Raw genomic sequence first — 15,248 nt, forward strand, 5'->3', positions numbered from 1 at the left:
GACGTGTCTTCCCAAGATGCCACTGCCCCGGTCAGAGATCTCTGCTTACCCCCTTCTGGCTCTTCCTCTCCTTTCCCTCTCCTGGTACACTTTGGATGCAAGAGAGAGAGAGAGAGAGAGATCACATCAGGGGCCAGCATGGTTTCTTGCCCTTGAAAGGTGTCTGTCTTCTCTCCATTTTTGCTTAGCCTTAAGGGCCACATATCCTTATCTCTGTAGGAAACACGGATTTCCCTACCAGATTTCCACTGGGCTGCCCCAATGTTTAATTCATTCATTTCAGGCGCCATTCGCCCAAGTACCATTTTGACTATGATATATTTAATATATCGGCCTTTGAGTTTTAGAAGCCAAACCCAGCCACTAAGCCGAAGAACTGCTCTGGGATTGGGGTGGCAAGTGTGGTTCAGGATGGCACCGGTGCCGGCCAGTCAGCACTCTGCCTTGCATTGCACAGCAAACTGTCGTGCTTCCCTACAAGACAGTTTTGTGCCTGCACACTTGCCAAGAGCAGTATTAGTGATCAGGCAGTCGTCTTGTCCTCCCTGCTTCTGGCGCGAGCCTCTCTGTAGCCCTTTCAGCGGCTGCTCCTCCCTCCCAGCAAGGCAGAGGCATTCCCCATCCTGTGGCCCGAAAAGCAGCTATGAAACTCTGCCCCCGCGCCTCAGATTGCAGCCCACCCATTGAAGCAGGCAAGCCGGGTCGCCTAACCCTCTTTGTTGTTGTGCTTGCTTGGAATCAAATCTTTGTTTGCAAAAGAAAAAGAATGTGGCGGGGGGGGGAGGAACCTCCCCCCCCCAAAAGCCTTGGTTCAGTGGAATTCGCTTGGTTTATTTTCCTTTTTACTTTTGGCTGTTGAATCCATCCATCTTGCCGCTGCTGCTGCTACCGAAAGCCGGGCATCTGTGATTGTTGGCCCGTGCGCTTCAGGGGGGCTTTTATTTCTGAGCAGTTTCTCTTCCTGACACTGATTATCTCCAGGCCAAAAGGGCTCCTGGGAAACGCTTGAGGGAGGAGTTGGCAGAGGGCGTGCTGGTGGTGTGTCTGGAAGGTGGGGGGAGGGCCCGAGAGCAGCGTCTTCCGCCCAAGCAAGTCAGTGGGCGCCTTCATCCTCCACTCGCCTGCACAACAGAAGAAAGGAGCCACCTCTTGGGGGCACTCTGGCACTGGCGGAGCTCACTGGCCTGCAGGAGGTCCCGGGTTCATTCCCTGGGGTGGCTGGGAAGGCCCAGGGAGCCATGGAGCTTGACCATCCCGGACACAAAGCAAGCCCACCGATCCAAGCGGGTTTAGTAGTCATGCCGGGATCCCTAGGAACCCCGAGGATGGTTGTGTCATGAGGGCAGGGGGGTCTCTCTTAAGCCAGGGTGTCGCTGTAAGGGAAGAAGAGAGGGACAGATGTCCCTGGACCCATGCGAGGGGGAAACAGCCCCCTCTTCACTCTCCAGTTCCACCTCCCTGACTCAGTGGCAAGCTGCCGGCTTGGAGATGTTGTGCACAGAGCCCAGGCCTGCTCCACTCCGGCCCTCTCGCAGATGTTGGCCTACAACTCCCATGACCCCTAGCTACCGGCCGCCGTGGCTGGAGATGATGGGAGTTGCCGTCCAAAAACTACCCGTCAGCCTGTTGAGCAGGCCTGGCACTGTTGCAAGAGAAAGGGCGTGCAGAAAATGTTTCTTTTTGTTTTTCCCCACCAGTGGTGAGCAGGAAACCTGTTGCGCTTTGGGGAGACCCCTTGTTCTGGCTCTCACCCCCAGCCTTTTCTACCTTGGGGTCCGCTGGCTGGATTAAAAGCAGGTTGCTCACCTGTCACCGGTGACCCTTGAGCGATCCTCCAGGAATGCACACATTACGGACTGTACACCTACAGTTGAGAGCCCAGAACACTTCTAGATTGGAGCACAGCGACCCGCAGCCCAGCTCTGGGAGCAGTGTCCTCTCTCACGGGGATTCCCAGCTGTTGTGGACTACAACTCCCATAACCCCCAAGCAAAAGCCATTGCAGCTGGGCATTCTGGGAGTTGTAGTCCACAACATCTGGGATTCCCTGTGAGAAAGGGAACACTGCCTGGGAGGCATCTTTGCTCAGTCTCTCTGATGTGTGCATTTATGGGGCTTGAAATGACGGAGTCCTTCCGAAGCCACACAGTTGATTTTTGTTTGAAAACTGTCACCCTATTTGCACATCAGGTTCCACCCTTGTGCAGTCTGTGCACAGTCTGTTAGGTTGGATTCGGGCACAGCAACCCACTTCCAGTCTGCATCCTGCACTTCAGGAGGGGGCCTGTACCCAGGTTCACGTGCAGAGTGAATGCAGCTACAGCCATTCACACGCAAACACGGACCTGCATGCAGACATCAGAACGCAGGGGCCCCTGAATGTCTGAATGCAGCTCCTCTCTAAAACACATTAAAAGAGGCGTGGGGATATTTGGGAAGGGGATAGCGAAAGCCCGGAACTTGCGTCTTCCCTAGCCAAGTGTTCCACTTCCACACAATTCCCAGCCCTGACATGAGGCCGGGCTCCCACTCAGCACGTCTGAAGCCTCGCGCATTTAGCACACACTGCCCTGAAGGCTGGTGACACTGTGACACCCAAGGCGAGTCGATGCTGCTGCTGCTTGTGCTTCTGAAGAATCCAGCTCCTGTTGATCCTGGGGGGCCCCAGCAACTTTTGGGCAGAAGGGAGGAATTGGCTGCGAATGGTGCTGGGATTTCCCCTGGCGGGCTCCTGGGCTGAATTGCTGCCTGTGAGAAGGCGATGCGCACGGCAAGGGCGAGACTCCTTCGTGCCTTACTGGTGGCATCCTGGGGTCGTTGCTCCGTGGCCGTTTAACCGCGTTCGCAGCGTCTCCCTTCATCACGTCATTAGCAGCCGGGGCGTTTTTGAAGGGCTCCGGCTCTGTTTATGCTGCAGAGAGGACTCATTTGTCACAGGGCCAAACCTCTCATGATTAAGCCTCTTAGCGCCAGCGCCGCCGCCTTGGCTTGCAAGAAAACAGACATCAAGAGGCACATCTTTTTCGAATGCACACTTGAGAGAGACAGACAGACAGTGTGGCCTTCTCCATCACAGCCAGACTCTCAACTCTCTTCTTGTCCAGCTTAGGCATTCTTCTGCTCCCACCCCGTATTGATTGCTGCTTCTTGGGGGCCTCTGCATTTGAGTTCTTGGATTTCGACTTCGCTCCTTGTGCACTACAGGGTCCTGGACCCATAGGAGCGGGGGTGAAAGAAAAGCGGGGGAAGGCAGGGTTTGCCCAGGGTCTGCCTTCCTGGGATGCTTGTCAACCAGAACATTTCACGTGGAAAGTGGAGATTTCACGTGGAACAGCCTTGCCATGTCCCCCAGAATTTAGAGTACACCCCGGATTTTGGCTCCTCCTCCACACACACACACACCCGGCTGCTAAATACCACCCGTATTTACACGGATTTCAAATGCGCTGCCGGGATTGCCAGGATTTTACTCTGGATCTAATCACATGGGAGGGCAGAGAAGGAGAGGGAAGTATACAAATCTGTCAAATAAATAAATACAATGCCAATTAGGTGCTGCATAATTTGCATAATATATAATTTATGCAAAATTAGGCTGCCCACATTTGGGAAGTTTGCATATCGCAACCCTGCCACAGAAAGCAAATTTCAACTGGCCCCGGGTGCGAGCCTTAGAGCAGGCTAGTTCCCGTGGGTCAGAAATAGGCTGAGACGTTTTCTGCTTGGGTACAAATGAATGGCAAGGTTGGAGACGTGGGCAGGGATCGCCTGCGGATGGCTCACCTGGCAGCATGCCATTGCAGGAACAGTGAAACAGAGGAAGCTGCCATATACTGAGTCCGACCACTGGTCCATCTAGCTCAGTGTTGTCTCCACAGTCTGGCAGCTTCTTCTTCCAGGCTGCAGGCAGGAGTCTCTCTCAGTCCTCTCTTGGAGATGTTGCCAGGGAGGGAACTTGGAACCTTCTGCTCTTCCCAGAGCGGCTCCATCCCCTGAGTAAGGGGAAGATCTTAACAGTGCTCATACTTCTAGTCTCCCATTCATATGCAACCAGGGCATATCCTGCTTAGCTAAGGGGACAAGTCATTCTTGCCACCACAGGACCAGCTCTCCTCTTTGGGTCAGGCTTTTAATAGAGCTGACCCTTTGACTGCCTGGAAGATTGAGCTTAATCCCCCAAGTAAACATGGAATTAAATCATCAGGACTCGTTTAAGCAGCTGTCCGGCAAAGGAGGGTTCTTTGCAGTGACCCGAGGAGGACGGAGCAGGAGGTGATTCTCCACCCTTACAAGCTGCTTGCGGAGAGTAGCTTGCAGCCCTGGCTTCCCAGCAGTGCTCCAAAGAACCGTGGGCTTACTCAATTGCTTGCTTGATTGATTAAGTGCCGTCAAGTTGGTGTCAACTCCTAGCAGCCACATAGATTCTTCTCCAGGGTGATCTGTCTTCAATTTGGCCTTGAAGGTCTAAACATATTTCCCCCACCATTCCTGACATTTCTTTCTTGGTTGCATTTATACCCCTGCCCTCGAGGGCCCTCCCTTCTATCCTCTCTCTGCTCTCCCTTCCCCCTTTTATCCTCACAACAACCCTCTGAGGCAGAGTTTAGGCAAAGAGAGAGAGATCATGACCAGCCCAAAATCGCCCAGTGAGTTTCATGTCTGTGTGGGGATTCGAACCCTCCATGGCATGGAAAAGCTCCTTCTGAGTCACGCTAATGCCAAAAGAGCAGCTGGAAGGGAGGGAGAGGGTCCAACCACAGGAGTTGACTTCCGCTCTAAGCATGGCCCTGCAGTAGTCAAATTGCCATGGCCCCCAAAATTCTAGGTTCCACCCGGATTTTATGCATCTTGCCCAAATTGCTTAGCCCACCCAGATTTGCCTGGATTTCAGCTTTCTTTTCTTTTCTTTTCTTTTTAAAAAGCTAAGCTCCAGCCCTTGTAGAAGCGGAGTTATGGAGCCGAACATGCAGTCACTCTTCTGCTCAACAATGTATTTCCAAGCCAATTTGCGTAATATGCAAATTAGGTACCTGGATTTGGAACGCCAGAATGGGGCCACCCTAAGCAATAGTCATTTGCTTTTGTCTTATTTTCAAACTTTTATGGTTCCTTGAGAGATGCTTTTTGTACAAGGTGGGATATACATCTAAAAATAAGTCACTAGGGCGGGAGGGGGAACTCCTCACCGGAATATTATAATTTTTGTTTACCTTGCTGTGTTTGGGGGTGATCTTTCCCAGCCCAAATCCAATGCCACTACAGGAGAAAAGGGCACGGTGCACATTCTGGTCCCAGGCAGAGGAGGGCAGCTTTAATCTCCCCACCATGGGGAATGTTCTCGAAACCCTGTGACTTTCGTTCTGATCTGGGGAATGTAGGTGGATCCGATGTGGATGGAGAGAGCTGGTTTCCTAACAGGTGGTGCCTTGCAGGTTTCCACTTCTGCAATATGACCGTGCCTTTGCAGTCCTCTTTCCAGACCCCTTTTGGGGCTGTTTTACACTCCCAACATGGGGCTCTTGGAATTGGGGAGAGATTCCCACCGGAGGACCCAGAAAGATCTTCCCGGCAGGCAGAGCCCCTTATCGGAGGCATGATTTAGAGGTCTGTCCAGGCGAGGGCTGGCCCCACACGTCTCCCTCCCTGCAGACTTCCTGGCTGATGCCTGCCAGCTCTGTGATTTAAAACATCAAAGCGGACGGGGTCAGGGTGAGATAATCGCCCGTGGCGGTTTGTCTCTCGTCATCGCCCGGAAGTTGCAACTTACAAGCTTGCAGGGAGGGGCCTTCCCAAAGAAAGCTGCCCCACAAGCCCAGTGGGGCAGATTGTGTCATGTGGGTGCAAAGGGCTGAAGATACACAACTGCTGTGTTTCCCATTTAGGGCCATCTGTGTTTGGGGGTTCGTTCTGGTCCAAGAATCCACAGCAGTGGTGGCGCCATTTTTATATATCAGAGGTTGTATTTTATATAACATCTCTTTGCACTTGCTTTAATCTTGCTTCCGCATTCCACCTTCTCTGCAGCCGCTCCTGGGCTGTGGAATGCGCTCCCGGCAGAAATCCGTAATCTGAGTTCATGTTTGGCCTTCGAGGGAGCCCTTAAGACTGTCTGTTTGGCCTGATTTGGCTTATTTTAACGGCCCATTTGACCCACAAGTATACCCCTTAGGTTCTGGCAACATTTAAACCATAAAGGTTCGGCCTGGTTTCCCAGGGTTTTAAAAGCTGTTTTAATTTTTTTTAAATAATGGTCTCATGTTGTTTTTACAGTTTTCTATTGTAATAGTTAATTGATTTTAGTTTTGTTTTAATGTAAACCGCCCTGAGCCATTTTTGGAAGGGCATTATAGCAATCAAAAAAACAAATACATAAATTCATTTCCAGCGCTGCCTTTATCAAACTTGACAAAGACAAGACTTGGGAACTCCTTGACACCAGCTAGATTCAGTGGCTTTATCACGATCCAGTGACAAGGGGACTTGAGGGCGCGGGCGGCAGGGAAGGCAGCCGATGCTTGCCTTCACTGCAGATGATCCTCCAGGAGTTGCCGGGTATGCTAATCGCGCGCCCAGACGGTCCGCCGCTGTGGGGCTCGGGATGCATCTCCTCGGCCCCCGGAAATCCCACAATGCACCATGCAAGGGGATGGTGCGTTGTGGGGATCACCCCGGCGACAGCTGGGAACCCACTCCTGTGCCAGCACCAACAGGATTTTGCCGCCCATAGGCAAAAAGGCTTTTGCTGCCCTTTTACCTTAAACAAAAAGGGTTTGCCTATTTTTAAATAAGGTAAAACGGGGTGGGGGACCCTTCTCCTCACCCACTCCACCCTTGCTGCAGCAGCCGCTGCCCACAGAGAGGGGCGACAAAATTTGAGGAGGAGCAAAATTTGCTGCTCCTTCCATTTTGCTGCCCTAGGCAAGTGCCTGCTCTGCCTCCCCGTTAACCCACCACTGGGCACAGCTGGTGCCGGCACACGAGCCGTTAGCCCAGGGTCCGGGTGCGCTCACACCCTTAACTTCGGCTAAGGCTGATTTCCCGCCGAGGCGCCTCCCGAAGCTCTGAGTAATTGGAAGCCGAGGTCCATTTCTTCTCCAACCATTTATTCTGTCCAGCCTGGATCCATTTCTCCTGCCAACCGTTCTGCTGCGGTTTCCGCGATGCATCCATCCAGCCACTGCTTATGTTTTCCCCGGGGAGGTCTTTGGTGTTCTGTGCGCTGTCTTTTTATTTTTATTTTATTTTTAATTAGATGATGCCAGGCCCTGTGTTACAAGAAAAGCCGCTAGCTTTTCTGTCCCTGCGCTCAGAGTCCGTGGCGAGCCAGTCCAGCCTGCCAAATTGCTCTGAACGTGTCTCTTTGCATTTTTTAGCATCCCGCCATTTATTTATTTTTAAAAAACACGCTTGATTTTTGAGCCAAGTGTCTTGGTTATGGGTGGGGCATAACAGATAGACAGAGAGTAAAGTGCTGTTTGGGGCATGTATGTTAGGTTTCTGAAAGAGAAATCGTAGTATATTTCAGGGGTGGCCACGTGGGGGCTCTCTGGCTGCTGTTGGACTACAGCTCCCAGTGGCTGAGGATGATGGGAATTGTAGTCCAGCAACCGCTGGAGGGCCTCAGCTTGGCCATCCCTAGAATCTATTGTATACAGACCCTCTCATCCCAGCCACAGGCTGTCCTCTTGATGTTGATGGAGTTAACTGTCATGTAAGCCTGCTTAGGACTGGAGGGTTAATTTCATTTCCTGCTTAGGTTCAAACTCCTTGTTCCAGGGGGTGTCTGGAGCCGTTGCCAGCCGAGTCCTGGTCCTTCCTGGTCCTCAAGAAATGTTTGAAAAACCCATTTTCTTCAATTAGCTTTTGCCTGGATTATGATAGCCAAATCTCTCCACCCCACCCCACCCTGGTTTCTTCATTTGCTGCTGCTGTGGCATCTTTCCTTTCCTCCTTATTTGTTGTCTTTAATATTTGGATTGTAAACCTGCTGTCTGGGTCTTGCTTCCTTGCAGCATATTTCTACAGCGCCTGGCTTTGTTAAGCACTCAAGGAAGAAGCATTTGGCTATGGTGGTGATTGGGACAGGGCCTATCTTGTTGCATTTAACTAGGGGTTGGGGGCAGGGCGGGGGAGAATCTTAGTGTCCCTTGAGGGCTGGACATCTCTCTTACCTGCCTTTGGAAGGTGATGCCCATCAGCTGCTGGGAGGGGCAAAAGGAACCGTTTGAATCTGGACACAGAGATGCTGAGAGGGGTTTTTCGATTTTTGGAATCTGATTTAGTTGGCCTAGAAGCAGCTGGCGGGGGTGGTGGATTGCAGAGATGGAGGCTGTCGCTTTGGGGAAACTGACACAGGACCAGCAGATTTGCTTCCTCTCTTTTGGAGTAGACTTTCACTGTGCTTGTATGTAAATAAACAGTTAGCACAAGCTTCCTATGTACGTACTCTCTCTCTCTCTCTCTCTCTCTCTCTCTCTCTCTCTCTCATATATCCACAGGAAGTTAAACTCTGCATAAGAACATAAGAACATCAGAACAGCCCTGCTGGATCAGGCCCAAGGAGGCCCATCTAGTCCAGCATCCTGTTCCACACAGCGGCCCACCAGATGCCACTGGAAGCCACAGGCAGGAGTTGAGGGCATGCCCTCTCTCCTTCCATTACTCCCCTGCAACTGCAGTGTAACCCATTGCTGCTAACTCTCCCTCGTGCTTCACTGAGCAACCTACAGTGGAAGGCAGGCCTCTGCCTGCTTCCTTCGCTTCACAGATGGGGGCACTGAGGCTGATCCACAGCTGAAGTGAGCCAGGAACCTGCACCTCCCAAGCCTAGTGCTGCCCACTCTGCCTCTCTGTCTCCAGGGGAAGGAGCGCTTTGTTCTCCTCCTCTCCCTGGACTGTGCTGGTCTCCCATCTCTATTCCCTGCTAGTGGTCCAGGCTTTGGAAGCCAAGGTCAGTGTGGACGTCTGCAAGGTGTGACCTCTTCAAGGTATGAAGCTGCCGCGTACTGAGTCAGGCCCTTGGTCCCTCTAGCTCAGGATTGTCAACCCAGACTGGCAGCGGCTTCTCCAAGGTAGCTGGCATGAGCCTCTCAGGGAGGGAACTTGGAACCTTTTGCTCTAAGCGGGCCAAGTCCTTCTTGCTCCCATATTCTCCCTCCCTGAATGCCTGTTGGAAGTGGGGTCGGCAGCATGTGCGGGCCCAGGGGTCCGGATCCTCCCCGCATTGTGCTGGGCGGTGGAGGAGATGCTCCTTTCCTTGACTTGGATCCTCCGGTTTTTCCCCTCGCATCCTGCTTGGCTGGCTGTTCTTCTGCCTCCCACCCGCTTTGCCGTTGCCTTTAATGTCAGAAACCTCCGGTGCCCGGACAGGTTGCATCTCAACATGCCCCAGAACTTAAAACCCACATCCCAGAAAGGCACAATCCGATGCTCTCTGTTTGGGTCGTGCTCGCGTATCTGCTCCCCTCCACGGAGGTTGTGGGGCTCTCCTGTTGGAGCCTCCCCACAATCCTGGGCCTTGAACCGTCTCAGGCCAAGAAAGAGCAACTTGTGCCTAGAAAGCCACCCAGCCAGTTTTGCAGCTGTGGGGACATACCCCCAAAGTCCCCCTGATCAAAGACGAAGCCCTTGTGTAGCCAATCAAGCTGGGCTCGTGTGGGGCTGCATAGTACTACAAAAGAAATGAGGATTTGCAGAATGGTGTCCCTGCTCTAGACCTGAGCTGGTCTTGTGGTAGCAGCAAGCATGACTTGTCCCCTTAGCTAAGCAGGGTCTGCCCTGGTTGCAGAAAGTTCCAAGTTCCCTCCCTGGCAGCATCTCCAAGAGGGGGCCGAGAAAGATTCCTGCCTGCCTTGGAAAAGACGCTGCCAGTCTGGGTTGACAGCCCTGAGCTAGATCGACCAATGGTCTGACTCAGTATATGGCAGCTTCCTGTGTTCCTACCCACTATAGCACTCTTGTGCAAAATTTCCCTGCCGAGTGCACCATTTTAGTTTGCAACACCCACAACGCTCAGATTCCAACACGGACATTACTCCCAAGGTTGCAACATTCTGTGCAGTGCCTGTTCCATTAGGCATCTGCAACCTAACCTTTAGGGAATGTTTCTGTTTGAGTACTGAATTAATCTAATGAAGCTTTGTAGTAAGTTGTATTGATTTTCTGTGACTCCGTATTCGTTTCTCGTTTTTCTTTTTCTTTCTTTTTTTGTTTTCTCGCCTCGGACCTTAATAAATTTCAAATTTCAAACACTACTACTACAAATATTTATATGCCTCTTTTCCACGAAAGTACTCAAAGAGGCTGAGATAAAAAAAATCAACAACTAAAATAATGGCTCCCTGTCCCCAAAGGTCTCACAATCTGAAAAGAGGCACAAGGCAGGCAGGCAGCAGCCCCCGGAGGGGTGCTGTGCTGGAGCTGGAGAGGGCTAGTTGCTCTCCTACTGTTAAAAAGGAGAAAGCACCACTTGGGTCTCTTTTCTCAGTGACCATGCAAGTAGCTAAGCACGACATCCTTCTAGAAGCGCTTAATCAAGAGTTCAGCCCAGCAGACCTTAGCACTGTGGTTACTGCTAGGTTGCTTGCACCTTTTTCTCATTTTCCTTCCAGGGGAGTGTGTGTGGTATTAAAGCCCCACGAGGTGCGAACCTCTCCCTCCAGGGAACAAAACAAAACACAGACTGATGAAGAACCATGTACAGCGTGTTCCTTTTCACTCTGAAAAGTGGCAAAGTCAGATAATCCAATATCCGCCAAGCTCCTTAATGTAATTAAACTTGCTGGTAATTAAGATTTGGGACTTGGGGCAGGGGGGAAGGGCCGCTCCCCCTCCCCCCCGATCGCTGCCTCCCACTGCTGTGCTAAATGCGGCCCAGCAGGCCAAGATGTTAACTCTGCTGGATGGAGGCATCGATCCTGTAACAACATGTTCCAAAGGGCCTTTTTTAATTTCTCTGATTGCCGCTTGATTGGGGTTGGTTTCCGTGCTTTGTCCTAGGGCGGTTTGCGCAGTGGAAGAACACCAATCCTTAGCAAGGAAGAAGAGCCTTGCTGATGGAGAGGAGAGCTGGTCTTGTGGGAGCAAGCATGACCTGTCCCCTTAGCTAAGCAGGGTCCACCCTGGTTGCATATGAAAGGGAGACTAGAAGTGTCAGCACTGGAAAAGATTCCCCTTAGGGGATAATGGGGCAGCTCTGGGAAGAGCATTTAGGTCCCAAGTTCCCTCCCTGGCAGCATCTCCAAGATAGGGCTGAGAAAGAGAATCCTGCCTGCAACTTTGGAGACGACACTGCCAGTCTGTGAAGACAATACTGAGCTAGATGGACCAAGGGTCTGACTCAGTATACGGCAGCTTCTTATGTTCCTAAAGGCCTTCCAGCTTCTAGCATCTAGCCTCCGTCCAACGAGACAGCCAGATGTTTCTGGGAAGTCCACAAACAGGGCATGAAAGTGCTTGCCTTGGGACTCAGTACCTGATGCCACTGTTCCTTCTCACAGGGACTCCGAGACATTGTTGACTACCACTCCCATAATCGCCAAGCAAAGGCTGTTGTGGGCGATGCTGGGAGTTGTAGTCAGCAACATCTGGGAATCCCTGTGGGAGGGAATGCTGCCTGGTATTCGCCTGTACCCGAAAGGACAGGTTCAATTTAGCCATTATAGCGGGGGTTTTGAAACCGTGGCCCCAAGGCAGGAACATAGGAAGCTGCCTTGTGCTGAGTCAGACCTATGGGGCTCAGGATTGTCTGCTCTGACTGGCAGCAACTCTCCCAGGTTCCAGGCAGGAGTCTCTCCTGGCCCTACCTGGAGATGGTGCCAGGGAGTGAACCTGGGACCTTCTGCAGGCAAAGCAGATGCTTTTCACCACTGAGCTCATCTCCTACGGGGAATATCTTACAGCACTCCCATCCAAATGCAAACCAAGGCAGACCCTCCTTGGCAAAGGGGGCAGTCCATGCTTGCTAGCCCAGGACCAGCTCTCCACCCCATGGCCCTGGGGAGGCTTCCACCGTCGTGGCTGGAGATTGTCCTCCAACCATCTCTGGGGACCTCACTTCTTGTGACAGATGCATGAATCTTCTATTGCCTTCCAAAACGTAAAGCCAAATAGAAGACAGGTCATTGCGGGCTGTTCAGGCCGAGGGCAGAGCCTCTGGCGGTGGCGGGCTTCATCTCTGGAAGCACCAGCATCTTGTTATCTTGTTAGATTTAAAATGCAGAAGCTGGCCTTGGGTGGGTGGAGGGCGGGGGTGGATTCCCTTCTCCTCCTGTGCCGTTGTGGCTATATAGAGCCCTGCTTTGGAACCGGCAAGGGTGGGGCACAGTCTCAGTGTTTGGAAGTGAGTGGCCAAATCCTCGACCAAAGGGGTCTCCCCCAGGGGTCCTGGGCCATCAGAAACCTCTCCAGTTTTCTCCTCTTGTCACCTTCACACACACTCTCTCTCTCCACAGAACATTGACATCACCAACTTCAGCAGCAGCTGGAGCGACGGGCTGGCATTCTGTGCCCTCCTCCATACCTACCTGCCTGCTCACATCCCCTACCAGGAGCTCAGCGGCCAGGATAAGGTCAGTGCCTCACCCCTGCTGCATCCTTGCCAGTGGGCAAGGGGAGAAATTCACAGGGAGCGATGGGGAACGGGATTCTGTCGCAGTGGGATAAAGGGGCAGAAGAGACCCGGAAGGAAACGCCAGGGGGCGGGATCCGTGGTCCCTCCTAATTGGTTTTCATCTCTGTGCGGAATGAGTTTTGACCTGGGTGGCAGGATCAAGGCAGTGTGCGCACACCTGCATTCAGAGTGGGGCCTTCAGATTCACCCTGAGCGGGATCTAAAATGAACTGAGCAGACATCCCAAAGCAGGTGAGTGCGCACATGGGCGCACGTCTTAGAGGGAACAGTGTCCAGTGAGCAGGGCTTAGAAGAAGCCAAGAGGATGAGATTTAAAACATTAAAAGGGTGATGTCAACAGAATCCAATAAGGAAAGAGAAGAAAAAGAATTACGAGTGGGGGTTAGACACGATTAAGGGCCAATTTGCAAGACTGGCCAGGAACTTATCCCCCCCAGGACAGGCATGCCCTTCGCCTCCCATGGAAGGACCCCTTTTAGGGAGCAATTCCTCTTAGCTGTCTTCCTGTTCCTTGACACTTTTGCTGGACAGCCAAGTGCTTAGAAAGCATTGCCTCAGTGCTTGCCTCTGCCTATTTAGCAAGCCTAGCCAGCAAATCAGCCTTCTGCCTTGGAATGGTGTACGAGACAGATTCAGTTCAAAACCAGGTCTTTCACACTTCAACTCATCTCCTTTTGTGGTTTGAGTAGAGTGTCAATTTCAGCTTGTGGTGGTCTGGATTTCCCGCTCAGAGAGGAATCTGGTTTCCAGGAAGGCCCAGGGCCCCACTCTCTCTTGAAATGTAACCCTTGCACCTCAAGGCCATACACCGGCTTTCTGGAGGGTGTCCCCCCATTTTCTCTGGCACCCCTTTGCTCACCCACATTTTACAGAGCGAATACACAACCTTGTTACCCAGTCGCTGACTTTGAGGATGACTCCATTGCTCTTGAGGGCAGTTTCAGCTCATGGGTTGAAATTCCAAGGCAGTTGGTTCAGGCTAGAGACAATAGGAAGAATTTCCTAACTGTAATTGTGGGACGGTCTGCCTTGCGCAGTGGCAGGCTCTCCTTCTCTGGAGTTTTCCAAACACAGACTGGGCAGCCATTGGGGTGGGTGGGGCGAATTCTGAAGAAGATTCTTGCACTGGGGGGGCGCTGGACTAGATGACCGCCAGATTCATGTCCCATTATTACATTATTCCCACACCTCACCATCTCTGTCACTCCTGCTTCTTTCAAGTGAATAAATGTTTTACCATACCTTGTTTGAACTTTGGAAGGGCTGCTTGAAGTCCTCCTCAGCTTAAATGATCCGCCAGAGGGTGGGAGAGTATTGTACTGTGCAGCTATTGGGACAAACGTGTTGGGTGTGAGCAGAAACAAATGGCCAGCATAATGTCCTCTAGAAATCTGTACTCTTTGGGAGTCAAGGCTGATCACTCTGAGGATCTGAGAGCTCTCTTGGAGAAATGCAGCATTGGAGTGAGGGGTGGGAGGTTGAGGTTAGCCTCCCTAAAGTTTTACCCTTACCCAAACAGGATTCCTTTGGGGAGCAGGCTGCTCCCAGCTTCAGTCCCTGGCAGCATCTCCAGGTAGGGCTGGGAAAGACCCCTGATGAGCCCGAAACCCTGAGGAGCTGCTGCCAGTCAGTGTCAGACAATACTGAGCTAGATGGACTGACTCAGTAGCTGGCCGCTGCCGATATTCATGTTGCACTCTTTGCAGGACATTGGAAGTTTCACTCTGCCAATATACTTCCATTCCAACGTGCATTTTTTCTCCCCCCCTCCCCCCGCAGAAGCGAAATCTCCTCTTGGCGATCCAAGCTGTGGAAAGCATTGGCATCAAGCCCAGTCTGGTGAGTTCTTCTGTCCTGCAGAAAGGAAGTAGTTTGCTCCTGCGGGGTGCCGGGTCAGTCTCCTGCCCAAGGAGCCGTAACGGAATCTCAGAAGAATCCCGTGGAGGCGTTAGGCTCTTGGGCTGCAAGCCGGTCCCGACAACCTGGCGGTACTTTAATGCAGTCCAAAGGGGACCCTTTTGGACTTGGCCCCAGCGAACTGAGCAAAGAGGCCCCTTTTACAAGTGGTGATTCTCTGTCTTGAGCCTGAAGAGAGCAACTGGCCCTCTCCGTCCCAAGCACAGCATCCCTCCAGTGGCTGTTGCCGGTGCCTGTCTTGTGTTTGAAAAGCAGTCTCTAAACACTGGCCGTATTCGTATTCATCTGATGGAACTTGTAGTCCAACCACAGCTGGGGACGGAGGGTCTAGACCACAGATGCTCAGCCTTCATTAAGCATGGACCCAGCTCTCATTAGGCTCTGACCAGATGCGGCAGTTTTGCGAGCCTTTTGGTCTTCATCCATCCCTGGCTTGACCGTGCTTGAGGTAGCAAAAAGGCCCAGGCTCCGGCTGGTCCCCAGGGGCTGGCAGAGGGGGGCCGGTATTCTGCCCAGCTACGCCCTGCTGTGCCGCTTCCAAACCTGTCCTCCTCCCAAGCACTTTCTGAGCCAGCAGCAGGGCGCACCAGTTGGGTGACTCTCTGTTCAAATACGCAGGGGACTGGATGAAACTAGCAATAGCAATAGCACTTACATTTATATACCGCTCTATAGCCGGAGCTCTCTAAGCGGTTTACAA

The 15,248-nt window shown here is 52.2% G+C and overlaps 1 protein-coding gene across 9 annotated transcripts in view; it reads left to right on the top strand.

Moving 5' to 3' along the window:
* LOC128336001 (cytospin-B-like) overlaps positions 1-15,248 on the top strand; it is a 114,671-nt gene that overhangs the window by 94,392 nt on the left and 5,031 nt on the right. For 8 of the 9 annotated variants that reach the window (XM_053275028.1, XM_053275030.1, XM_053275031.1 and 5 more), the window contains 2 exons: positions 12,453-12,569; positions 14,411-14,470. In XM_053275028.1, the coding sequence (XP_053131003.1) occupies positions 12,453-12,569; positions 14,411-14,470 (177 nt within the window). Of the gene's footprint in view, positions 1-8,498; positions 10,768-12,452; positions 12,570-14,410; positions 14,471-15,248 lie in introns of those variants that run through there. The other variant, XR_008311805.1, reaches the window with a different exon arrangement.

Source organism: Hemicordylus capensis, chromosome 12 (genome assembly GCF_027244095.1).
Source record: "Hemicordylus capensis ecotype Gifberg chromosome 12, rHemCap1.1.pri, whole genome shotgun sequence".
Lineage (NCBI taxonomy): Eukaryota > Metazoa > Chordata > Lepidosauria > Squamata > Cordylidae > Hemicordylus > Hemicordylus capensis.